Source organism: Hoplias malabaricus, chromosome 13 (assembly GCF_029633855.1).
Source record: "Hoplias malabaricus isolate fHopMal1 chromosome 13, fHopMal1.hap1, whole genome shotgun sequence".
Classification (NCBI taxonomy): domain Eukaryota; kingdom Metazoa; phylum Chordata; class Actinopteri; order Characiformes; family Erythrinidae; genus Hoplias; species Hoplias malabaricus.
In genome coordinates, this window is record NC_089812.1 from 34,815,111 (window position 1) to 34,840,599 (window position 25,489).

At 41.8% G+C, this 25,489-nt stretch overlaps 3 protein-coding genes across 4 annotated transcripts; 1 reads left to right on the plus strand and 2 right to left on the minus strand.

The window, feature by feature from the left end:
* Nucleotides 1-2: 2 nt before the first annotated feature.
* Nucleotides 3-9,739, minus strand: LOC136664805 (hydroxyacylglutathione hydrolase-like protein). The gene is made up of 9 exons (XM_066642220.1): nucleotides 9,511-9,739; nucleotides 6,057-6,191; nucleotides 5,904-5,968; nucleotides 5,689-5,806; nucleotides 5,496-5,604; nucleotides 2,782-2,885; nucleotides 2,528-2,629; nucleotides 1,723-1,802; nucleotides 3-1,556 (listed from the first exon to the last, which is right to left on the minus strand). Exons 2-9 carry the CDS (start codon nucleotides 6,159-6,161, stop codon nucleotides 1,406-1,408), a joined length of 834 nt encoding a protein of 277 aa, XP_066498317.1. The 5' UTR covers nucleotides 6,162-6,191; nucleotides 9,511-9,739; the 3' UTR covers nucleotides 3-1,405.
* A 2,497-nt stretch (nucleotides 9,740-12,236) lies between these two features.
* On the minus strand, nucleotides 12,237-19,352 carry LOC136664623 (hydroxyacylglutathione hydrolase, mitochondrial). 2 transcript variants are annotated; one of them, XM_066641911.1, is made up of 9 exons: nucleotides 19,240-19,352; nucleotides 17,949-18,124; nucleotides 17,804-17,868; nucleotides 17,565-17,682; nucleotides 15,604-15,712; nucleotides 15,354-15,457; nucleotides 14,088-14,189; nucleotides 13,935-14,014; nucleotides 12,238-13,751 (listed from the first exon to the last, which is right to left on the minus strand). In XM_066641911.1, exons 1-9 carry the CDS (start codon nucleotides 19,307-19,309, stop codon nucleotides 13,652-13,654), a joined length of 924 nt encoding a protein of 307 aa, XP_066498008.1. In that variant the 5' UTR covers nucleotides 19,310-19,352; the 3' UTR covers nucleotides 12,238-13,651. The 2 variants fall into 2 exon arrangements, with proteins under 2 accessions (XP_066498009.1, XP_066498008.1); XM_066641912.1 differs by lacking the exon at nucleotides 13,935-14,014 and having other exon boundaries at nucleotides 12,237-13,751.
* Nucleotides 19,353-19,774: 422 nt separating this feature from the next.
* fahd1 (fumarylacetoacetate hydrolase domain containing 1) lies at nucleotides 19,775-20,922 on the plus strand. The gene has a single exon (XM_066642653.1). It carries the CDS (start codon nucleotides 20,108-20,110, stop codon nucleotides 20,762-20,764), a length of 657 nt encoding a protein of 218 aa, XP_066498750.1. The 5' UTR covers nucleotides 19,775-20,107; the 3' UTR covers nucleotides 20,765-20,922.
* Nucleotides 20,923-25,489: the final 4,567 nt, after the last annotated feature.

Here is a 25,489-nt window from a genome sequence, read left to right on the forward strand (position 1 = left end):
CCGACTGAGTACCATGGACATCCCTACCGCTTCACACTCGGCTGCAAATTATAAGATCCCATGGTGACATATGTGTCTCAAACCATTTATAAGGGTCTGGAAAGTTCCCTACACACTTTTATCCTTCACTTTAAACCATGTAGTCCATAACTGACATTCACTGAACATCCAGCATGCCGTCACAAGCCAGTTTCTGTACGTGTGTCCATTTGACCTCATTTACAGAGTGACAGTGAACACATAGATACCATAGAAATGCTTATTTTGTTTCTAAAAGATGTTTGAACATTTTTAACCATTCCAATGTTACATACAACCCATTCTGATCCCATTTCAAAAACAAAATGTTGGAATACACATTATAAAACAGTTGTGATGTCTATTTGACACTGGGATTTTAGCCCAAAATATTTACGGTATGTGGCATGAAATGTTGCTTTTTGGTCTCATAGTTTGGCTTTATGATGAACTGGTTCTGGGCTCTTATGGGTTAAATTAGACCTCTAAATATGGACGTGCCTTCATAATTAGATGTGATACCTTTTCAGATGCATCCAAAGTGTCATTCGTATTTATATAAAGCTTAAAGGATCTAGTCTCGAGCGAACAATGAAAATGTCAGTGAGACAGTTTTAAATGTTTTATTTTTAATATGTTATACTCGTTATCATTCACTTAATAAAGAGGTTACCAGATAGAAGTGCATGCTACACATTTCTAGGCTTCCACAAAGGAGAAACTGCCCCCTACTGTCCAAGTCCTTCAATGAAGTGAATGAACTGATACCAAACCAAAGCATAACTTGCTTTAAGCAACTGGTAATGTCGTATTTGCACTTAATTTATATTCATATTGTTTGATGACATATACAATCTGTTATAATATACGTAGTAGACGTTGTGTGTGTATATAACCATTCCTGCAATCTTTAATGAGGAAAAAATAAACTCAAACCATTCAATATGAAATTAATTGACCAAAGTATCTCAGTCCATTACAGTCAACAATCTGTTTTGGTTTAAAGATCGTTTTAAAGTACTGTTGCCTTTGAAAATATCAGAAAATAACAAAGGAGTTATATTTATATTAAGCATTTTTGTATTATTTACATCATTTAATGTAATAAAAAAATGAATTTTAAATGAATGCTTCATCCAGAAATGTGCGTTGTGTTCTGCGAAGTAAGAAGTACAGTTCTCAATGTGCAAAGTACTGATGGGTAATGTGCAATTTTTCATGGCCGAGGACATCATTAGTTAGCCCTTGCACTAACATTTTAAGTCTGTACCCCAAAGACACCAGTTCAGTCGTAACACCACCACAGCCAGTAAGTGCTCTTCACCTCTGTTGTAGCGTCAATTCGGTTGGTGTCCGCTGTAGTCGTCCAGTGCTTCATTGAGAGTGTTTAAGGTCTGAGCAGACCCCACTCCAACGCTAGCATGGCATGTGGGAGGACCCTCTCTTTGGGTTTCTTGAAGTTATCCTTTTCTTTGCGTAGTACCCGGAGAACTTCAATAGGGTTTGTCTTCCCTGTGAACTTCTGCACGCTCTCCTCACTGGACAGGATGAAAAGCACACTTCACAATTTTGGAATTAACAGTATAATAGTACTTGTAGTAATTTACATTTTAAACTAGCATTTAAGAATTTAACATTTCAAAACCAGTGCTGTCGACTGGGCCAGTAATAATCAGATTCTGACGTTAAGAGGAATGAAGTTACCTGAGACGAAGAAATGGATTGTATTCAAATTCTTCCAGTAATGTTGATGGTACTGTGGGTTTGTCATCATCATCCCTTGCCTAAAAATGAATTAATAGATGAACCAGTACATTAATGAAATAATCCATCCATTATCTGTAACCGCTTATCCAATTCAGGGTCACTGGTGGGGGCACCAGTCCTTCACAGACACACACACTCACACATTCACACCTATGGACACTTTGGAGTCGCTAATCCACCTACCAACGTGTGTTTTTGGACTGTGGGAGGAAACCCACACAGACACGGGGAGAACACACCACACTCCTCACAGACAGTCACCCGGAGGAAACCCACGCAGACACGGGGAGAACACACCACACTCCTCACAGACAGTCACCTGGAGGAAACCCACGCAGACACGGGGAGAACACACCACACTCCTCACAGACAGTCACCCGGAGGAAACCCACGCAGACACAGAGAGAACACACCACACTCCTCACAGACAGTCACCCGGAGGAAACCCACGCAAACACAGGGAGAACACACCACACTCCTCACAGACAGTCACCTGGAGCAGGAATTGAACCCACAACCTCCAGGTCCCTGGAGCTGTGTTACTGCGACACCTACCTGCTGCACCACGGTGCCGCCCATGAAATAATCTCATGCATTAAAAAATATCAGAACCAAAATGAGCTGCTTAGCTGAATTAAGTGGACTTTGTGTGGCTTCCATGAAGGCGAAATACAGGATCAGAACATGTGTTCTCTATAATAAAATGTGCAGTGTATACAGGTAAAGCCTTGTATTACTGTACCTTTGCCCAGCTGAGCATCTCCTTCACTTTCTCATTCTCTGGTTCCACGAGCAGTGCAAACTTTAGGTTCTTTATGGTGTACTCATGGCCACAGAACACCTTCTAAAAGAAACACAGCAATTCATAGAGGTAAGTTATTGGGTCAAAATATTCTTTTAGAAATGTCTTCAATATTTTCCTTTTCGGCAAAAAAAAAATAAAAAAATAAATAAATGTATTGGCTCATCCAGACTGGAAATGTGGCAGTAACTTACCGTGTCGAGGGGCAGAGTCCCCAGCACCTCAGTCAGGTTGTGATACATCTGCTCTGCAGTACCTTCAAAAAATCTCCCACATCCTCCAACAAACAGTGTATCCCCTGTAAACGAGGACATGTAACACACACTCAGGTGTTGTTGCATATCGTCAGTGTCCGAACAAAACCTTTACGGAAGAGTAAAAACCTTTTTTTTTTTTTTTCGAATGGGCGTCAAACTATTTTTATGACTGATGTATTGTACCAGAAATAATTGCGATAATTCATTTTAAGACCATTATATGACACAGATATATTTATATAAGAACATAATAACGCTGTTACATCCCTTTAAAGAGTGAACTGTGATGAGCAAATACTTACCGTCATAGCTGAAGTGTTGATACCCCTGCAATTTTTCCAGAAATAAATGGACTCAGTATTTGCGTTGTGTATCTGTGTGTGCCACATTAAGCATGGAGAACAGAAAGAGGAGAAAGAAGAGAACTGTCTGAGGACTTGAGATTGTTGATATTTTTCCACAAGTCCATCTCCAGAGATACTGATGTTCCTTTGTCCACGGTGCGCAACATAATCAAGATGTTTACAACCCATGGCACTGTAGCGAATCTCCCTGGACGTGGACGGAAGAGAAAAATGATGAAAGGTTGCAAAGCAGGACAGTCTGGGCGGTGGATAAACAGCTCCGATCAAGTTCCAAAGAAATTCAAGCTGTCCTTCTTACTCAGGGTGAATCAGTGTCTGCGCAAACTATCAGTCGACATTTGAATGAAATGAAATGCTATGGCAGGAGACCCAGGAGGAGAAAGAGTCATAAAGCTAGACTGCAGACGTCACGAAAACGGAACGAGGCCTACCAAGAGAAGAACACACTACCTACAGTCAAATATGGTGGAGGTTCAAATATGTTTTGGGGTAGTTTTGCTGCCTCTGGCTCTTGGTGCCTTCACTGTGTGTAAAGCATCATGAAATCTGAAGATTACCAAAGGATTTTGGGCCTCGATGTAGGGCCCAGTGTCAGAAAGCTGGGTTTGTGTAGCATGGGTCTTCCAGCAGGACAATGACCCCAAACATACTTCAAAAAGCACCCAGAAACGGATGGAAACAAAGCGCTGGAGAGTCAGGATCTAAATCCCACTGAACACCTGTGGAGAGATGTTAAAATTGTTGTTGGGAGAAGGCACCCTCCAAATATGAGACACCCGGAGCCGTTTGCAAAACAAGGGTGATCCAAAATTTCAGTTGAGAAATGTAAGAAGCCTGTTGATGGTGTTAGAAAGTGGTTGATTTCAGTTAATCTTTCCAAAGAGTGTGCAACCAAAAATTAAGTTGAGTGTGTCAAACATTTTGTCTGGTCCATGGGAGTTTTGCATGATATTACATCTATTTTTGCACTTTTTTCTCTGTTTTTTGAGTTCCAATACACACAAAGGAAATAGATGTGTATAACAAAACGTGTAATTGCAATCATTTTCTGGGAGAAATACTTTATTTTCTGGACAAATCCCAGGGGTGCCAACACTTTTGGCCATGATTGTACTTAGAATATTAAGATGCTGGAAGTGGAATATATCAAATGTTTAAATATCCTAAATAAATAACAAATTTTACTGAAAAATAAACAAATAAATAAACCCTGCTGTTTTTAAACAATGAACATAACTGTCCCAAAATAGAGAGACTAGCGAATCCTAGAAAAAAAGGACAGATAATGTTCACTCCTGGGGCGGCACGGTGGCGCAGCAGGTAGTGTCGCAGTCACGCGAATGTGGGTTCGATTCCCGCTCCGGGTGACTGTCTGTGAGGAGTGTGGTGTGTTCTCCCTGTGTCTGCGTGGGTTTCCTCTGGGTGACTGTCTGCGAGGAGTGTGGTGTGTTCTCCCTGTGTCTGCGTGGGTTTCCTCCGGGTGACTGTCTGTGAGGAGTGTGGTGTGTTCTCCCTGTGTCTGCGTGGGTTTCCTCCGGGTGACTGTCTGTGAGGAGTGTGGTGTGTTCTCCCTGTGTCTGCGTGGGTTTCCTCCAGGTGACTGTCTTTGAGGAGTGTGGTGTGTTCTCCCTGTGTCTGCGTGGGTTTCCTCCGGGTGCTCCGGTTTCCTCCCACAGCCCAAAAACACGCGTTGGTAGGTGGACTGGCAACTCAAAAGTGTCCGTAGGTGTGAGTGTGTAGGAGTGAATGTGTGTGTGTGTCTGTGTTGCCCTGTGAAGGACTGGCGTCCCCTCCAGGGTGTATTCCCGCCTTGCGCCCAATGATTCCAGGTAGGCTCTGGACCCCCCGCGACCCTAAAATTGGATAAGCGGTTACAGATAATGGATGGATGGATAATGAATGGATGTTCACTGCTATGTAAACAAACACACCATTAAACTCAATTGGTGTATTGAGGTCAGCAAAAATTACAGAAGAAATGTCCATACATTGTAACAGGTTTAACATGTGATTTTGCCCAGACAAAAGCAACATTCTGGCTACAGTTGTGATGTAAAATAAATAATATATTTAAAATAAATAAATAAATAAAATAAATACTCATTAAACATATGCGTCTTGTCTGATTATAGTTATACTTCATCCAAGAGTTACATGGATATAATTTACCCAAAATATTTCAGGTTTGAAGTTTATTTATATTTTGATATTATGATTTCTGGTTCTTATGTTTGTTAGAATCATTTAGATATCACCAAAGTATCACTGTAAACAAAAGGCACAAACCAGTGAAAACAGCAGGGGAATCATTGCAGTCATCCTCCCACAAGAAGTAGCACATGTGTCCTGACGTGTGGCAAGGGGTGAAGAGACATCTCGCATTTATAGTGTTAAACTGAAACACAGACAGCTGAAATCACCACAAAATCCATAACAGTTACTCAAATGATAAACATAACTCTCACACTCTTGATCAAACCTTGAGCTCTTGGCCATGTGTGACTTTGTGGGTCAGTGCTGTGATGCGATCGTCTCCTCCGTACACTCTGAGGTTAGGAATCTCTTTCACCAGAGCTTCATTACCCCGGGCATGATCCCTGTGCAAAGAACACAACAGCTAAAGACGACGTGACGGTCTTAAGTGTGTTGACGTTTTGGAAAAAGCCAAGTGTTTGTGGTGTAAATATCACATACCAGTGATGATGAGTAGTTAACACTGCAGTCAACTTCACTCCTTCTCTTCTCACAATCTCAAGCAACTAAAAATGGGAGGAATCCTTATTAAAGCGCATTCAGTGACACAAACATAGAGCTGAAATTGTTCCAACTATAAACTGATTTTCGTACCCGATGAGGAACAGCAGGATCTATAGCAATGGCTTCTTTACTTTCTTCTTCTATCACTAAGTACATGTAGTTGTCCTCTAAAATTGAGATAACTTTCACCTTCATTGCTCTCTGCAAACTCGCAGTCTCAAGGCACTGAGAAACACAAAAGCAAAGCAGGCGACGAGGTTCTGAGTCAGTCCAGTCATTACATTTAACTACAAATGTTTGTGGACACCCACTGCAGACAGTGCAGGAATGGATGAAATTACAACTGTTACAATAAACTTAATACATTTAAAGCAGTGTTATTGAAAAATGAGTAATTAATATCTGAACATGCCATTTGTAACAGATATATATATATACACGTCATACGTAATCCTTCTCTTACACCACAAACAGTTCATTATCCATTATCTGTAAGCACTTATCCAGTTCCAGTTCACGGTGGGTCCAGAGCCTATCTGGAATCATTGGGAGCAAGACGGGAATACACCCTGGAGGGGGCGCCAGTCCTTCACAGGGCAACACACACAGTCACACATTCACTCACACCTACAGACACTTTTGAGTCACCAATCCACCTACCAACGTGTGTTTTTGGACTGTGGGAGGAAACCCACACAGACACAGAGAGAACACACCACACTCCTCACAGACAGTCACCCGGAGGAAACCCAAACAGACACAGGGAGAACACACCACACTCCTCACAGACAGTCACCCGGAGGAAACCCACACAGACACAGAGAGAACACACCACACTCCTCACAGACAGTCACCCGAAGGAAACCCACACAGACACAGGGAGAACACACCACACTCCTCACAGACAGTCACCCGGAGGAAACCCACACAGACACAGAGAGAACACACCACACTCCTCACTGACAGTCACCTGAAGGAAACCCACGCAGACACAGGGAGAACACACCACACTCCTCACAGACAGTCACCCGGAGGAAACCCACGCGGACACAGGGAGAACACACCACACTCCTCACAGACAGTCACCCAAAGGAAACCCACACAGACACAGGGAGAACACACCACACTCCTCACAGACAGTCACCCGAAAGAAAACCCGCACAGACACAGGGAGAACACACCACACTCCTCACAGACAGTCACCTGGAGGAAACCCACGCGGACACAGGGAGAACACACCACACTCCTCACAGACAGTCACCCGAAGGAAACCCGCACAGACACAGGGAGAACACACCACACTCCTCACAGACAGTCACCCGGAGGAAACCCACACAGACACAGAGAGAACACACCACACTCCTCACAGACAGTCACCCGAAGGAAACCCGCACAGACACAGGGAGAACACACCACACTCCTCACAGACAGTCACCCGGAGGAAACCCACGCAGACACAGGGAGAACACACCACACTCCTCACAGACAGTCACCCGGAGGAAACCCACGCAGACACAGGGAGAACATACCACACTCCTCACAGACAGTCACCCGAAGGAAACCCACGCAGACACAGAGAGAACACACCACACTCCTTAAAGGAATCAAACCCACAACCTCCAGGTCCCTGGAGCTGTGTGACTGCAACACCTACCTGCTGCACCACCGTGCCACCACAAAAACAGTTCAATTTTCCTTCAATTTACAAAATAAAACATTGCACATTAAGACAAATTTAGTCATGAATAATCCCTGCTCGCAAAACCACAACAAAAATATGGCTATCCAACATTCCACTGGCAGGTTTTTGATTTAAATCAATTTCACCTGATACACACCACAGTGATTCAGCTGAAACAAAAACAGAGTTCTGAAATTTGCCAAACTGAACACTATCAAAAACACTACATTCCTTACCACCGTGCAGGTGCCAGTACATAGTACCATTTACAGTCATGTACCAATATGGAAAGATAGCTTTCTTGCAATATATAGTTGAAAACACAGCTTCTATAATATTTACACTAATCAATGTTCAATTCCAGTTGTAAGGGCCAGAGCTGTGCTGGGTTTAGTGTTTTTTTTCTGTTGTAACATTTCTAGTAATGCTTATTGTTCGTTTTCAGCACCATTTACCTTAAAGGATCATACAGTTTGACAATTACAGAATGTTGCTCATCTGTTGCTCTGCATACATTATTAGCCCTCTTTCACCCTGTTCTTCAATCCCTGAGATCAAGGAGACGGCGGACCACTGTTGACCCACTGAGGGCACAGTTGGAGGTCCACTAGTGTTTTACACAGTGTTTTCTGGGCGGACCGCTGCTGATTAAACAGAATTTTAGACAAAATGCCACATTTTAGCACTTTTCCATTCACAGTCCAATTTACATTTTTCTCCTTCATTAGGTTCTTTTTGTTATTCTTTATAAATAAGATTAGTAAATAATTTTAATCAGCACAGCGTCTACATTTTTATCATTTAATCATTTTATATCAGTCTTACACTCATTATTATATCTCTCAGAGTTGTTGGTAATATTTGTATTAGTGTGTTTTCCAGAATAAAAGTCTCTGTGAATGTAAACTCTGTGTGAGGAGATTATAAATGAGTTCTATCCGGTACAGGACAGTAATCTGAGGGGTCCGATGGTGGACCAGCAGTGGTCTACAGTCAGTGGTGTGCCAGCTTTTTATGACAGTGAACCGGTATATGCTCGCTGTGTGGGTCATTAAATACTGTTCACTCTATTAGACACACCCACATTATTAGTCCACCTTGTAGATGTCAAGTCGGAGACAGTAGCTCATCTGTTAATGCATGTTAATGCATCTGTTAATATTTTTGATTAGTGGCCTCCTCTCAGTGGCAGCGACACAGCTCTGTCTGATCCACTCACCAGCACCACACACATTAACAAGCCACCACCATGACAGCATCACTACAGCAGTGAGAACACTCCTTCTCCCAAATAATGACTGCTCTATGTGAGTCCTAATGAAGAACAAAGTAAGAAGGGACACAAAATGTAAGCAAAGCAACACATTAATTACAACCTGAACTACAAAGTGCAGCAAGTGGAGCTGATAAAATCCACAATTAGTGCAGAAACAATGAGGCCATTGTAATGTTGTGGCTGACTGTTGTATGACGTGTATAAAAGGAGAATGACCGTTTTACAATTGAGAGGTAAACTTGTCCCTTTGTTCGCAGAAGTTTTAGAACCTACTCTTATAGAGCAAAATGATATATTTCCTGAATAATAGTAAATTAGGCAACAAATACAACATCTGTAATTTCAAAATCTAAAATAAGCAGGAGCCAACTTGAATTATGAAGTAAAATGTTTATTAAACAAATACATGGTTGTGTCTAATGATGCCCTCACACTGACAACACCGCGTTGCTAAAATAATAATAATAATGCTTTAAAAAGCAAAAGCGATGAGATTTGAGTTAACACATCACATGCCTGCATGTCTGTACTGCCTGTCGTGTGTTAAAACGCGCAGAAAATCATGCACAAAAAGAGTTTTATCTTACCTTTGAGCAGACTTATCCGTGATTTTAGTGGGAGTGTGTTTGTTGCTGCACCAGGCCGACGAATCGAGTTCTAGTGCTCAGACACGACCAATCGACACCGCACAATCAACCGGTTCACTGCAATAATGAGCTCATTCTGAAGCTTGGATTTCAAACACCCACACAGCGAGCATATACCGGTTCACTGTCATAAAAAGCTGGCACACCACTGACTGTAGACCACTGCTGGTCCACCTTCGGACCCCTCAGATTACTGTCCTGTACCGGATAGAACTCATTTATAATCTCCTCACACAGATTTTACATTCACAGAGACTTTTATTCTGGAAAACACACTAATACAAATATTACCAACAACTCTGAGAGATATAATAATGAGTGTAAGACTGATATAAAATGATTAAATGATAAAAATGTAGACGCTGTGCTGATTAAAATTATTTACTAATCTTAATTATAAAGAATAACAAAAAGAACCTAATGAAGGAGAAAAATGTAAATTGGACTGTGAATGGAAAAGTGCTAAAATGTGGCATTTTGTCTAAAATTCTGTTTAATCAGCAGCGGTCCGCCCAGAAAACACTGTGTAAAACACTAGTGGACCTCCAACTGTGCCCTCAGTGGGTCAACAGTGGTCCGCCGTCTCCTTGCTCTCAGGGACTTTTTACATAATTAAGAGTTAGAGAAAAGCAGTTAATAGCTGTTCCATAAGAAACAGTTTGTTTAAAAAATATTGAGAGGAAATTTGATTTCTTCACGTGACGGTGATAGGAACCATAACCCATCTACACCACACACACACACACACACACACAAAGTCCCTTCATCAGAGAATGCTTACCATAAACAACAGCTTGTTTGCTCAGATAGACAAAAAAAAAAATAAATGAGGAAAGACAGAGATGCACTTTTGGACAGTGTATGTTAAAGAGGGGCGGCACGGTGGTGCAGCAGGTAGGTGTCGCAGTCACACAGCTTCAATTCCCGCTCTGGGTGACTGTCTGTGATATAACTCATTCTCCCCGTGTCCACGTGGGTTTGATCCGGGTGACTGTCTGTGAGGAGTGTGCTGTGTTCTCTCTGTGTCTGCGTGGGTTTCCTCCGGGTGACTGTCTGTGAGGAGTGCGGTGTGTTCTCTCTGTGTCTGCGTGGGTTTCCTCCGGGTGACTGTCTGTGAGGAGTGTGGTGTGTTCTCCCTGTGTCTACGTGGGTTTCCTTCGGGTGACTGTCTGTGACGAGTGTGGTGTGTTCTCTCCGTGTCTACGTGGGTTTCCTCTGGGTGACTGTCTGTGAGGAGTGTGGTGTGTTCTCTCTGTGTTTGTGTGGGTTTCCTCCGGGTGACTGTCTGTGACGAGTGTGGTGTGTTCTCTCCGTGTCTACGTGGGTTTCCTCTGGGTGACTGTCTGTGAGGAGTGTGGTGTGTTCTCTCTGTGTTTGTGTGGGTTTCCTCCGGGTGACTATCTGTGAGGAGTGTGGTGTGTTCTCCCTGTGTCTGCGTGGGTTTCCTCCGGGTGACTGTCTGTGAGGAGTGTGGTGTGTTCTCCCCGTGTCTACGTGGGTTTCCTCTGGGTGACTGTCTGTGAGGAGTGTGCTGTGTTCTCTCTGTGTTTGTGTGGGTTTCCTCCGGGTGACTATCTGTAAGGAGTGTGGTGTGTTCTCCCTGTGTCTGCGTGGGTTTCCTCCAGGTGACTGTCTGTGAGGAGTGTGGTGTGTTCTCCCTGTGTCTGCGTGGGTTTCCTCCGGGTGACTGTCTGTGAGGAGTGTGCTGTGTTTTCTCTGTGTCTGCGTGGGTTTCCTCCGGGTGACTGTCTGTAAGGAGTGTGGTGTGTTCTCCCTGTGTCTGCGTGGGTTTCCTCCGGGTGACTGTCTGTGAGGAGTGTGGTGTGTTCTCCCCGTGTGTTTCCTCCGGGTGACTGTCTTGTGAGGAGTGTGGTGTGTTCTCCCTGTGTCTGCGTGGGTTTCCTCCGGGTGACTGTCTGTGAGGAGTGTGGTGTGTTCTCTCTGTGTCTACGTGGGTTTCCTCCGGGTGCTCCGGTTTCCTCCCACAGTCCAAAAACACACATTGGTAGGTTGATTGGCGACTCAAAAGTGACTGTAGGTGTGAGTGTGTCTGTGTTTCCCTGTGAAGGACTGGCGCCCCCTCCAGGGTGTATTCCCGCCTTCTGCCCAATGATTCCAGGTAGGCTCTGGACCCACCGTGACCCTGAATTGGATAAGCGCTTACAGATAATGGATGGATGGAATGATATGTTAAAGAAAAAATGTAGTTCATTTATTTATTATTTGACTTTGTTCAAATGTCCATGTGGTGTTTTTAGATGCTAGACAACTGATGCCAGTCAAAACCATGGCTGAACATTACCACTTTGAAACTGCTTCAGACATATAGAGTTTCATGTTCAGCACCATTTAACAAAAAGAATGCACATTTCTCAGGGTACTAAATGAAACTTTTTTTTTTTCCTGGAAATAGTAGACTTAAGTAATGATCAAATAGAACTTGAAAACATGTTTTCATTGGGGACAATCTTTCTACAACAGTCTTGAATGAATATATATTTTAAATGTTTTAGCCTAAGATCTTAACTTGGTACTATCTTAAAACATCTCAGGGTTTTCATAAATTTTCATGCCCAGTTTACAATTTTGACTCAGTAGGTACCCCAGAATGGAACAGTCAACACCAAACTAATCTGAATTACTTTATATACTTTTTATTGTCTTATTTTGACATTTTGAAAAATGTGTGGAATCCTCATTTAACAGTAAATTACTAGCCAATAACAAGTGAGTGGACAAAAATGACACATTCAAATTTCCCGTGTGATTTATTGAACACTTTGAATTACAATCATTAGCTCGTTGCTTTTGAGTGCAGAAAGTGCAGGATTGGCTGAAATGATTACTGGAGCAAATGTCCGTATAACGAAAATGGCTCAAAGAAATGTGCAGTGCTGGAAATGAAAGAATCAAACATAATACATTTAAAGCAGTATTATTGAAAAATGAGTAATTAATATCTGAACATGCTCTTTGTAACAGATATATATACGTCATATATAATCTTTCTCTTACACCACAAACAGTTCAACATTCACATGTTCTTAAAAATATTTTCCTTCAATTTACAAAATAAAACATTGCACATTAAGACAAATTTAGTCATGAATAATCCCTGCTCGCAAAACCACAACAAAAATATGGCTATCGAACATTCCACTGGCAGGTTTTTGATTTAAATCAATTTCACCTGATACACACCACAGTGATTCAGCTGAAACAAAAACAGAGTTCTGAAATTTGCCAAACTGAACACTATCAAAAACACTACATTCCTTACCACCGTGCAGGTGCCAGTACATAGTACCATTTACAGTCATGTACCAATATGGAAAGATAGCTTTCTTGCAATATATAGTTGAAAACACAGCTTCTATAATATTTACACTAATCAATGTTCAATTCCAGTTGTAAGGGGCCAGAGCTGTGCTGGGTTTAGTGTTTTTTTTTCCTTAGAAGTGTGATGTTGACTCATTTTTTCTGTACATTGCTAGAAATGTGTTTACCTTTGTGACAATACGCATTGCTAGCATTGAACCTACCAGCTAACGTAGGTGAGGTACATAAACACTTTAACTCCTGTGTTATAGGTTTAACCAACTACCGTGTTTGTATGTTGTCTGATCTAAATCAATTATTTATAGAAAAAAAAGATTCCACATTACTATTGACTGCTGTGACCGTGTGGATTTCATATCAAACTCTAAACCTGGAGAGAACAGCTGTCCTGATTTTCAAAATCCCGCGCTAAAAAGGCATTTTCTTTCATATTTCTAATAGGACAGAATAATTGCGTTTAAAATTTCTAAGCAAATACACATCCAGCAATGATGAGTAGCCAGTTAGAGGAATCAGCTGAGTTAGAGGACTAAAAAGACCCAAAATGCACTGCTGTGGCCTACAGGACTGGAATGTTGTCAATCCTTATCATGTAGGAGTGTTTGCAAACGTTGGTTTAACATTAATGTATCTCTTGTCTGTGTTCAGCCTGGTTTTTGCTAGTTTTTTTTTTTAGCTAGAGCATGAAGTGCACTAAGACACACAGAACACACAGTAGCGGTGGATATCCTAAAGTTAAAGCTCAGTCTTTGGGCACCTTGAAGCCATCTTTCTCTTTCCGGATGATCCTCATGGCCTCTATTGGGTCACCTGTCCCAGCATGCTCCTGTACTGACTTCTCCCTACAGCAGAAACAAATAACAATATTAGTAGTTTAAACCGCGTGCGAAGGTGGCATTGCAACTGCATCTTTCTTGGAATGTTAAAACATACTACAATTTATTACAAAGGGATACAAGAATTTCTTAATACCACATTTTCTTTTCCAGTACCAAACACACGTATTGCAACTGTGCAGCCTTTACCTCACTCTCATGAACGGGTTGAATGTTAACTCATCAGCTATGGTGGAAGGAATGGTAGGCACTCCATTGTCATAATTCTCCTAATTAAAATAATATCATGTTAGAGAAATGCAATTAAAGTATAAATGACATGAAATCAACATGATAAAGTACCTTAGCCCATGCCAGTTTTTTCCTGATGGCCTCATTGTCTGGTTCAACATGGCGTGCAAATTTCAGATTGTTGATTGTGTACTCATGACCACAGTAGACACGCTGAAACACAAACAGAAAGTGAATACGCCGCTCAAAGTGTCTTTAAAGGCTAAGCAGCAGCTCTATGAAAGTGTCAAACAAATAAATACAGTTGAATTTGAGTTCCTAACTTGTGTTTATTGATAGTCAGAAAACATGTTATTTCTTACTAATTCAAGGAATAAGGTTTAAAAGACCGTTGGTCCCCCCCCCAGCGGTGTTGGGAAACTCTAATAGGCGTCTTGCCTGTGACGTAGATGGTGGACAACACTCTAGAAGCTGCACTTAATTTAATGCAAAATGAGGAAAAGGTGTGTTGTTTTTGGCTGCAATCATTCAATGTACAGTGGGACATCTGTGAACAAATGACCCAAAGATCCCAAAATATCCAGAAAATGGACTAAATCTGTCAACTTTAAATGAGCACTTTGGAAAGGACCATCCGCTCACTCCGTTATCTGTAGCTCATTTCACTGGCGCTTTTCCAACAATATGGGCATGTAAGGACACCAACGAAAGGTGTTCAAGAGCCTCTGTAACATGGAGGTAAACAGGGTAAGGACACTCACTTCGCCTGTTTTAGTTGGTGTTAGTTAACGTTAGCTTGACTCGCTAAACTCTGTGTCTCAGATTATACTCGGCTACGTAGCTGCATTACGGAGGTTTATAGTGTCGGATGAATTCGAGTTCGATCACATTTACAAGAATAACGGTACCTCTACATTTGAGTTTAGCTTATTGCTAGGCTATTGTCATGAATAATGTTGGTTATTTAGCTAGATACTGTCATAACAGTCAGTCATAACGGTGTTTTACCACGGCGTTGTTCAGCTGTTGTCCACCAGTGACGTCACGGTCGCGTTCAAGAATTTCCGTAGCGAGCTCGGGCTTTTCCGTCAATTTAATAAAATTGTCAGTTTTAAAGCAAATTAAGCTGCTATTTTCATTTTAATTCATACTTATATCTGTCAGTAACTACAATAATGTGGAATATTCATGGAGGTCCATTAAGTGGTGCTTAGCCTTTAATAAAAATTGTTGGTTTCTGATTGAAAGATATATAAGTAAAATGTAAACTGAACAGCGTACATGTATTTAAAAGTACTACATTCAAAACTCATGCACAGATTGTTTGATAGAAAGTCTGACAGAACAGTTAGTGTTTAAACATGGTTAAATATTTACAGTTTCTGGAGGAAGTCGACCTAGAATGTCTATCAGAGCTTTGTACATCTCTTCTGCAGTCCCCTCAAAAAACTTCCCACAGCCCGCCACAAACAGCGTGTCTCCTACACAGATTCAAAAACACACAGAAACACAGCAACATAAAAAAAAATCTATAAACAATGCAAAAAAGTCAACTAATGAAATACGTGACTACAACTAAGACAAGCATTATACACTCGTCTCGTTCAGTCGTAAGATTGAGTCGTGCCTGTGAACACTGCAGGGGGTTCAGAGCTTTTCTCTTTGGTCACAAAGTAGCAGATGTGTCCAGTGGTGTGACATGGTGTAAACAGGCATTTCACATTGAGTGACCCCACCTATAAAGTGCAGCATGAAATAAAACAATATTAGAAATATAAAACATGTAAATGCATTATGATTTAAACGGCTCATATTGACACCAGAAAAGATCTCAAGAAAGGAATGTACACTGAATGGAAAATGATTGAGTGTAACGTATATGCAATTAACAGGATTAGACTTTAAAATCATTATAAAACAAATGTTTAAAATCTAGTTCTATGGGCACAAAACTCATGAACTGCATCAGGTACCGCCCTGCTTTGTTTTGTATTAAGTTCTATAATACTACATACATACCCTGTGTACAGTGATCCCTCATTTTTGCCGGGGGATGTGTTCCAAGACCATCCGTGAAAAACGAATTTCCGCGAAGTAGAGGAAAAATATATATTTTTAAATGTATTTAACAAGTACTTGGACTTTTAAACCCCTCTCTGTTGCTGTTAACAACCCACTATTTGCATTAAACAGTCGTTTTATAATATTTTTCAGCTGGAACTACATGTGATGTCCTACCAGTTTTTTTAATAGAGTCATTCCTAAGCTGTGATTTAGCGTCAGTAAATTTCACTCGGATGTGGACGTGAACAATACATGTACTGTACGTAAGAAACACTTGTAAATGATATATTGTGTCACCTACAGGCTCAGTCTAATACATGTAAATAATAAAAAAAAAACCCGCAAAGTAGCGAATCCGCGAAAGATGAACCGCGAAGTAGCGAGGGACTGTATATTGTCACTGTCCAAAGAAAATCATGTATCTCCAAAACAGTAACTTTCCAGGAGACGTAAATACATATTATTCCAAGTAACTTGGGGGCATTTTACATTTCCAATCTTTATGAAATATTTACACAATATGAAGGAAGTTAAAAATCAACAACAAAATGGAGATAAATGTTTTTCTTTGGTAAACAAAGATGTTTTCTACCATTTACAGTAATCCCTCGCTACTTCACGGTTCATCTTTCGCGGATTCGCTACTTTACGGGTTTCTTCAAGGGGGCTTATGGCTGCTATATCGTGGATATTGAGGGGAAAATTTAGGAAAACCGTGAAAGATGAATAGCCAAAATATTTAATTAATATTTCCATGTATTAGACTGAGCCTGTAGGGGACAAAATATATCATTTACAAGTATTTCTTACGTACAGCACATGTGTTGTTCACGTCCACATCCGAGTGAACTTTACTTCCCAGTAAACAATTAGCCGTTGATTCAACGTTGAAATAACGTAATGACTGCTGTCTAATCAACGTTCTCTTAAGGTTGAAAATGAAAGTTGAAAAGACGTCCAAACACAGACATTGAAAAGACGACTATTAGACGTATTTTGGACGTTCATTGACGTTATTAATTGGTCTCGAAATAAATTACGTATAAAACGCGTTTTGGACGTCCACTGACGTTATCGATTGGTCACCACTTAACTAACTTATTAAGATGGAATTTGGACGTCCATTGACGTTTTTAGTAGTTTTTAGACGTTTTAGTAGTTTTTAGACTACTTTTAGACCTATTTTGAGCGTCCAGGGACGTTCCTTGTTTACTGGGTTACGCTAAATCACAGCTTAGGAATGACTCTATTAAAGAAACTGGTAGGATATCACATGTAGTTCCAGCTGAAAAACATTATAGAATGACTGTTTAATGCAAAGTGTGGGTTGTTAACAGCAACAGGGAGGGGTTTAAAAGTCCAAATACATAAAAAAATATCTTTCCTGTACTTCGCGGAAATTCTTTTTTCTCGGGTGGTCTTGGAACGCATCCCCTGCGAAAAATGAGGGATCACTGTAAATATAGTAAATCTAGTAACCGGTTCATCACATCAAGACAACCAAGCTGACGCATGGAAACTTACTTTGAAAGTGTTGTAGTGTGTCACTTTTTTGGACAAAGCTCCGACCCTGTCATCACCTCCATACACTGTTAGCCCTGGAATCAACTTCACCAATTTCTCATTGCCACCAGCATGGTCCCTATCAACAAAGTTCAAGGCAAACAGCTAGAATATCACTGTGTACAGCTGAATCGCATTAGATTATTGTGCAGAATGATCAGCATTGTCCTAGTTTATCAGTAAAACAAAGCCTCTCCCACCAGTGATGATGTGTCGTTAGGACAGTTCTGAGCTTCACACCGTACTTCTTTACTGCTTCTACAACCTGGTAACAGAGAAAGGACAATTCAGCAATGATATGAAAAATGAAACACCTATTTTTCAGAAATTGTGACCTACTTTTACCTTATTAGGTTCAACTGGGTCAACAATGGCAGCTTCTTTCGTGTCCTCATCAATGAGAAGGTACATGTAGTTATCAGTGAGAGCGGGAATAAGTTCTATCTTCATATTGGACTGCTCCACAAGGGAGGACTTCCTCACAGGGGAATGAAAGAAAGCTGCTTCGACCTTGGAAAGAGCTGTAAACAAAAACATAACTGTTTAAGGTGAAGTTCAAGGGTAGCCTTTTTTTAAAAACACATTAGCATGCTCAAATCAGAGACTGTTTTATTTGGACTATTTACATTTCCTGGTTTTGGTCATTTTCAGTTTTTCACAGAAAAGTCAGTTGTTTTGAGAACATCAGCAGTTCCTTTATTTATTTGTTTTTTTACTTAAACTTGTTATTTATGTCTATTTCCTTTGTTTTCAGTAATGGCTTTTGGCTTTGGGGCTGCTACACGTCCTTTCAGACCCACGTGGTCTTTTCACAGCTTAAGGATTGGGCAGAAACATTTCTTCCTTTTCTGAAGCAGAGGTGGATACTGATTGATTGGCCTATGGCTAAGAGTCCCTCTCTCTCTCTCTTGCTTCAGACAATGAAAAGTTGGATATTCACGTGTTGACATTTTCTTTTAACTGTCTTTCCATATGGAAACTGGATAAATGATCCAAAAATGCAAATAAACTGGCAAAAGAAAATAAATGACCTTTTTTAATTAAATAAATGGTGGGTGGTCTCTTAATTTTACCCAACAGCGGTGATTAGTTTTGTCGGCGATAGTCAATTATGCGCGTTATGAATTTGTAGCGTTTATAACAAGCGTATGACGCCTGCAGTTATATATTTTTAAATATTATTTGTAACTAGGCCAATATAACAGCCTCCAAAATATCAAAAATAAACACTGGAGATTGAAGTAAACGAGGAAGTACCCAAGTTCATACCGTTGCATCATCCAAAGAAAACTTGCTAAATTTAATTTGTGATACTGTAAATTAGGTTATTGTTAAAAAAAAACCGTTATGCCTCTTGGGATTGTACAACTGCTTGGTCCCTTGTTACTAACAAAATATAACTCCAAATTAAGTTTACAAGGGGCTTAAGTCTCAAAACAACAGCACAGTGTCTACAAAATGTCTGGGGCGCCCTCGCTGTTCGTCTGTTTGGGACAAATCCTCTCAGTCCGACCAAAACATTGGCCAAATGAAGACGAAATGCCTCGTGTCAGCGCTGACTGGTGAAAATAGCTTATTTATTGGGGTACTGTGAGCTCGTAAAACAAAACTCAATGTTGATTTAGCAAAAACGTACCGAATTTATACGCTGTAGCTCCGAATACCCCGAGAGTGCAGGCACTCGCTACCAGTGACCTGAATATCATATCAACTACACAGCTGTGCGCAGGAGACTGGACAGAACACGGAGGAAGTGGAAGGCTCGGTTTGAGACACAGCCCGTCCCACTTTTTAACCCTAACCCCGCACTGTCCAATCACAGACGGGGGAGTGTCTCGCGTAATCAATGAAGTCATCTGCATTTATAATAGGGTCTGTTCCAAATATGTCATGTTCACTCTCATTGTGCCCTAGGTGAAAGCATACGTTGCTTAAGAACACTTTGAATCGCCATTCGTTTCCTTTTAGAGAAATGTTACAAATGAATTGGAAACATTTGTAAAACTCGTTTTCGCTTCATGGTTAAATGAATTTATGGTCAGACATGACGGGTTAAAACTGAGATATTAAGCTAATTTGCTTGATATGAAAGCACTGACAAAAACGGGAAAATTTGATGACTCAACAGCATTGTTATCTTTTAATGAATGGCGCCAGCTAGTAAAATTAAAATATCATTATAATATAGCATATAATTTTAATATGTTTCGTGTTATTATGTTAGTTCTCAGTGAGTTTTTATTCAGGTGTCTGAGGCACTGAGGTAGTGCGGTGAGGTGGAACGTTGAGAATTGGAGCACCGCCACAAAATGGTGGACAGGGGGTCAAAATATAACCGTATTTCTTGTGGATTTTAATTCAAAACCAAAGTCCTAAAAACAAACGCCTGGCAAATCCGTCTTAACATCCCAGAATTACCGACTAAAGTCCATGGTTCAGTTGGGATGAAAGGTCGTTAAACTCTAACGGTTGTGAAACTTTTGTCAGTTACTCGGAGGCTGAAAATGTCAGCGAGGAGCATTACTCGATTTTGGGAATGGGGCAGAAAGATTGTCTGTGTGGGGAGGAACTACGCGGACCACGCAAAAGAACTGAAGAACCCCGTTCCCACCGAGCCAGTGCTCTTCCTCAAGCCGCCCTCCGCCTACGTTAGAGAGGGCTGTCCGATAGTGGTGCCCCGCTACTGCTCCAGCCTTCACCATGAAGTGGAACTGGGGGTCGTTATCGGTAAAGGAGGGTCTTGTATCACGGAGAGCTCGGCAATGGAGCACGTCGCCGGGTACGCGCTGTGTCTGGACATGACGGCGAGGGACGTGCAGGACGACTGTAAATCCAGGGGGCTGCCCTGGACCCTCGCCAAGGCCTTCGACACCTCCTGCCCTGTCAGCGACTTCATCCCGAAGGAGCGCGTGCCCGAGCCGGCTGACGTCACGCTGTGGCTGAAAGTGAACGGCGCGCTGCGACAGAGCGGCAGCCCCTCACAGATGATCTTCTCCATCCCCTTCCTCATCAGCTACATCAGCGCCGTCATGTCTCTGGAGGAGGGGGACCTCATACTCACTGGGACGCCCCGAGGAGTGTCCGCCGTCCAGGAGCACGATCAAATACAGGCTTCCATTGACGGACTGGTGACCATGAATTTCACCGTCGCCAAAACCTAGTGACACCAACAGACCAGCAATTAATCAGCTGCATGGTTCACACAGAGAAACAGACCCGCTTTTGACCCCCTCAGGGTTATTCAGAATTACTGTGCAGTTTTGTTACTGTATTCTGGATTTTTATTCACTTTTAATTTTTACATTAAAAGTTTGTTTTTGACTCAAAACCAGTGCTTTTTGGATGTCTTTTTTAAATGTAGTTAAAACTACTGCCCTCCAAATGGCATTGTTCACTTCCCAGCTCATACAGGAGCACCACGCTAAACCAATAACACAGCACAGCACATAAACAAAGAGCAGTATATACATCAAGTACAGTATGACTAAGAGTTAGAGTGAGTGTACAGTAGTCTGAGCAGTTCTACTGAGCAGACACTTGAGGCAAAAAATAAGTTTGAATATATTCTCAGTAAGTCATAAATGATTAAATTATATTTAACGTTATGTTAGGGGGCGGCACGGTGGCGCAGCAGGTAGTGTTGCAGTCACACAGCCTCAGGGACCTGTCTGTGAGGAGTGTGGTGTGTTCTCCCTGTGTTTGCGTGGGTTTCCTCCGTGTGACTGTCTGTGAGGAGTGTGGTGTGTTCTCCCTGTGTCTGCGTGGGTTTCGTCCAGGTGATTGTCTGTGAGGAGTGTGGTGTGTTCTCCCTGTGTTTGCGTGGGTTTCCTCCGTGTGACTGTCTGTGAGGAGTGTGGTGTGTTCTCCCTGTGTCTGTGTGGGTTTCCTCCGTGTGACTGTCTGTGAGGAGTGTGGTGTGTTCTCCCTGTGTCTGCGTGGGTTTCCTCCGTGTGACTGTCTGTGAGGAGTGTGGTGTGTTCTCCCTGTGTCTGCGTGGGTTTCCTCCGGGTTACTGTCTGTGAGGAGTGTGGTGTGTTCTCCCCGTGTCTGCGTGGGTTTCCTCCGGGTGCTCCCTGGAGAAACACCCATTAAATTAGAAAATCAGAAGCACCCATTAAATTAGTTATATACAGAGAAACATCAAATAAAACTCATCTGAATGGTTTGTGTTGAATTAATTCTTAACATATCAATGATTTAATGATACAGATGCAGAAACAATTCCATAGAATTCCTGTTAAACCTCTACTCAGGACACATTGCCGTGCACTGCATTGATAATCTGTGCCTTGCAAGTTTGCAGTGTGTTGGATTGATCGAGACTGTTGGACCTGGCCACAAGATGGCAGTGCCATCAAATATTAACAGTTACCAGGAGTTCAATTCCAAGAAGAAAGGACAGAGTTAAGACATCCACACATTTTTACAGTTTGAAACTGTTAGTGGATTGACAGTCTTTGTGGTGTGTAAGTTATCTCGGAATTTACAAGCATTCTAAAGTGGTGCCAGGTTTTAAGACCCATATTAACAAAAGTTATGTCTGTCCCAGTGCTTGAAGGTCTTGTTGCCTTTTTTTGGCCTCAGCTGGTTTTGCTTCATACACATTTTCATCCCAATACTTAATTTAAACCATGGACTTTAGCTGTGGGAGGAACTCCAGGAATCTATGAAGTTTTATACTCATTTTTTTTGTAACTCAATAACAGTTCTTGGCTCAGGCTAAAAAACTTGGAACAATATATTTATTGCATTGTCTTGTGTAAAATCTAGGCCTTATATCACATGCAGTTTCTCAAAGACTCTATTCGTGGTCATTCTGGTCATACCTTCAGCTCCAAGCCTAGTCTTACTTGGTGGACGTAGCTTTTATACCGGAGATTAAATTTACACGGTTGTACGTCTCCCAATGGTGTGTTTTCTCCTTGATGTGGTAAACATCTACTCCAGGTTCAGTTACATGTCTTTACTCACGTCTTCGCTTCATGTCTGTCTCCAGGATCCTCCTCCCTAAAGTTGGGCTGTATGTCAGTGGAGCCATGTGTAATTCAATGATCCCAATGAGCTTTTTCTCTGGCTTTCAAGTTCCCTACTATTTGCAAAAGCTTTTAAAACGGCTTCATCCGAGGAAACTTAATTTGACCAAACACAGTCCTGATTCTGCAGCACGGTGGAGCAGCAGGTAGTGTCGCAGTCACACAGCTCCAGGGACCTGGAGGTTGTGGGTTAGAGTCCCACTCCAGGTGACTGTCTGTGAGGAGTGTGGTGTGTTCTCCCTGTGTCTGCATGGGTTTCCTTCCATAGTCCACAAACACAAGTTGGTAGGTGGATTGGCAACTCAAAAGTGTGAGTGTGTTTCACCCTGTGAACGACTGGCGCCCCCTCCAGGGTGTGTTCCAGCCTTGCACCCAGTGATTCCGGGTAGGCTCCGGCCCCCTCCGTGACCCTGAATTGGATAAGCGGTTTCAGAGAATGAATGAATCCTGATTGTGGTCACTCTCGTTGATATTTGTTAATTATGGATGTCTGTTTCATATTCGGTTAGAGTCATGAATTGTACAGTGAAGATCCATTCAAGATTGAGTTTTGTTTCTATTTATCTGACACTTGATAAACCTGGTGGTGTTCTCCTTTGTTAGTAATTCTACATGAGTTTTCCATAGTGTTGTGTTGTGTTCTGCAAGGTGTTATTTCCCCTCAATCACAGTGAGAGTTTTATAAACGTTGAATTATTTTACACTTGATTTTCAGTGGTTATAATGAACGAGGTGGTGCCATTTTCAAAAACAAGTTGGGGCACCATGAGAAATGACCTTTTTTTCATATTTTGCTCCTGACATTTAAATACAGAGATCTGCAGAGTTTACCTGAATCCTTTGCTAATGTTGTATGATGACAGGCTGAAATACCTCAAATCCCTGCAACTACTCATTGCAATTACACTGCTGGATTATTCTGTTGTGCATTGTTTGGCAAATGGGTGAGGCACAATTCATTCTTGCTCATCAGGTACAAGGCCTTTTATACCGTATCATGTTCATATCACTTATTTAGAATTGTTGGAGAATTCTTCATTATTTCTTGTCAATTATTACAGTCAGATAAACAGTTAGAGTCAAAGCAGGTGGCACAGAATCACTGCCACACAGCTCCAGGGCCTCAGGGTCCTACGTGTGAGCATTGCCTTGGGTCACTGTCCGTTACGAGTTTGGTGTTTTCTCCCCGTGTCTGTGGGGGTTTTCCAAGCAATACAAACAACACAGTTTAATACGTGGATTAGTTGTGCAAAGCTGTCCACAGGTGTGAGCATGTGAGTGACGGGTCTAAGTGGACTTACAAATCCCGTTTCTGTTTGGATTTGCATTGCTATTGTATACTGTCCCAGTTTTTTTGGGTGTATTTCTAATAACAGTTGGACTTAGTTCAGTTTTATGGCCAGTCATCAAAGAGAAACTCAGTGCCCCCCCTAAAATAATTTATTAATGTACAATGGTTGGACTGTGATTCATACATTTAGACCTAAAGATGTACCATGCATTTTCACTGACCTCCAAAAGCCTGTTCTATGAGATAAAAGAAGTCCAATTCACTCCAGCGGTGCTTCAAGTGTGATTTGTTTGAATCCACACAGAGAAACGTGTGGCTTTTTGACAGAGTGGATTGCTGAGCAACTGTCAATACCAATCAAACTAAAAGTCTGACATGAAAGAATGTATTAGATATTTGGCCAACGATGTGTGTGGTGCATTCATTCTATTTCACAATCTGACAGTATCTGTGGTGGATGGGAACGCTGATCCAAATTGCAGCTCTGTTCCAGACTTCACAGGGTCAAAGTGTGCCAACAGAAGCACTGTTGTTTTTCTATATTTATTGAAATATTGTGGGAATAAAACTCATTTTTACAAAGAAAAAAATACATTCATCTTTGTTTCAATAAGATAAAAAACACAAAGTTCAGTTGAGGGTGGTGCAGCAGGTAGGTGTCGCAGTCACACAGCTCCAGGGGCCTGGAGGTTGTGGGTTCGATTCCCGCTCCGGGTGACTGTCTGTGAGGAGTGTGGTGTGTTCTCTCGGTGTCTGCGTGGGTTTCCTCCGGGTGCTGTGGTTTCCTCCCACAGTCCAAAAACACATAATGGTAGGTGGATTGGTGACTTAAAAGTGTCCGTAGGTGTGAGTGTGTGTGTTGGACTGTGGGAGGAAACCGGAGCACTCAGAGGAAACCCACGCAGACACAGAGAGAACACACCACACAGACAGTCACCCGGAGGAAACCCACGCAGACACAGAGAGAACACACCACACTCCTCACAGACAGTCACCTGGAGGAAACCCACGCAGACACAGGGAGAACACACCACATTCCTCACAGACAGTCACCCGGAGCGTGAATCGAACCCACAACCTCCAGGCCCCTGGAACCGTGTGACTGCGACACCTACCTGCTGCGCCACCGTGCCGCCCTTAATGCATCTTATTGTAAAGACACTTGTTTGTGTTTTTTGAGACTCACTCAGACGATCACCATCTAGTTTGTCAAATATAGCCTCATCCATAGTGAACTATATGATGCATTCTCTCCCGCTTGGGCTCTTTAATTAAAGTCAGCCTTGATTGGAGCTTCTCCAAACATGTGACGATGATTAACATGTCGTCAAGTAAACCCATCATTTCTTCTGAAATTAGGGGTATAAAAGGAGTCTGCCCACTTTGCTGCAATAGCAGCTTCTTCTTTCCTTGTAAAGCTCTTACTCTGAAAATTAGAACATGGCTGTGAGGCTTTGTTGGAGATTGAGGGGGAGATTATTCAAGCTGCGTGTGCCTCTTAATTCACTGACTATAAAGGAGTGGGGGTGTCTTCTTATATTTGGACATGTTGTGTATAAATA

Coding starts and splice junctions, on each gene's coding strand:
- LOC136664805 (XM_066642220.1), bottom strand. CDS start 6,161: ATGAAGGTGAAAGTTATCTCAATTTTAGAGGACAACTACATGTACTTA. Junction 1,803..2,527: donor AGATGCTCAGCTGGGCAAAG/GTACAGTAATAC, acceptor ATTCATTTTTAG/GCAAGGGATGATGATGACAA. Junction 1,557..1,722: donor AATCCATTTCTTCGTCTCAG/GTAACTTCATTC, acceptor CATCCTGTCCAG/TGAGGAGAGCGTGCAGAAGT.
- fahd1 (XM_066642653.1), top strand. CDS start 20,108: ATGTCAGCGAGGAGCATTACTCGATTTTGGGAATGGGGCAGAAAGATT.
- LOC136664623 (XM_066641911.1), bottom strand. CDS start 19,309: ATGATATTCAGGTCACTGGTAGCGAGTGCCTGCACTCTCGGGGTATTC. Junction 18,125..19,239: donor AGCTACAGCGTATAAATTCG/GTACGTTTTTGC, acceptor TTTTGTTTACAG/CTCTTTCCAAGGTCGAAGCA. Junction 14,190..15,353: donor GTCGACTTCCTCCAGAAACT/GTAAATATTTAA, acceptor TTTGTGTTTCAG/CGTGTCTACTGTGGTCATGA.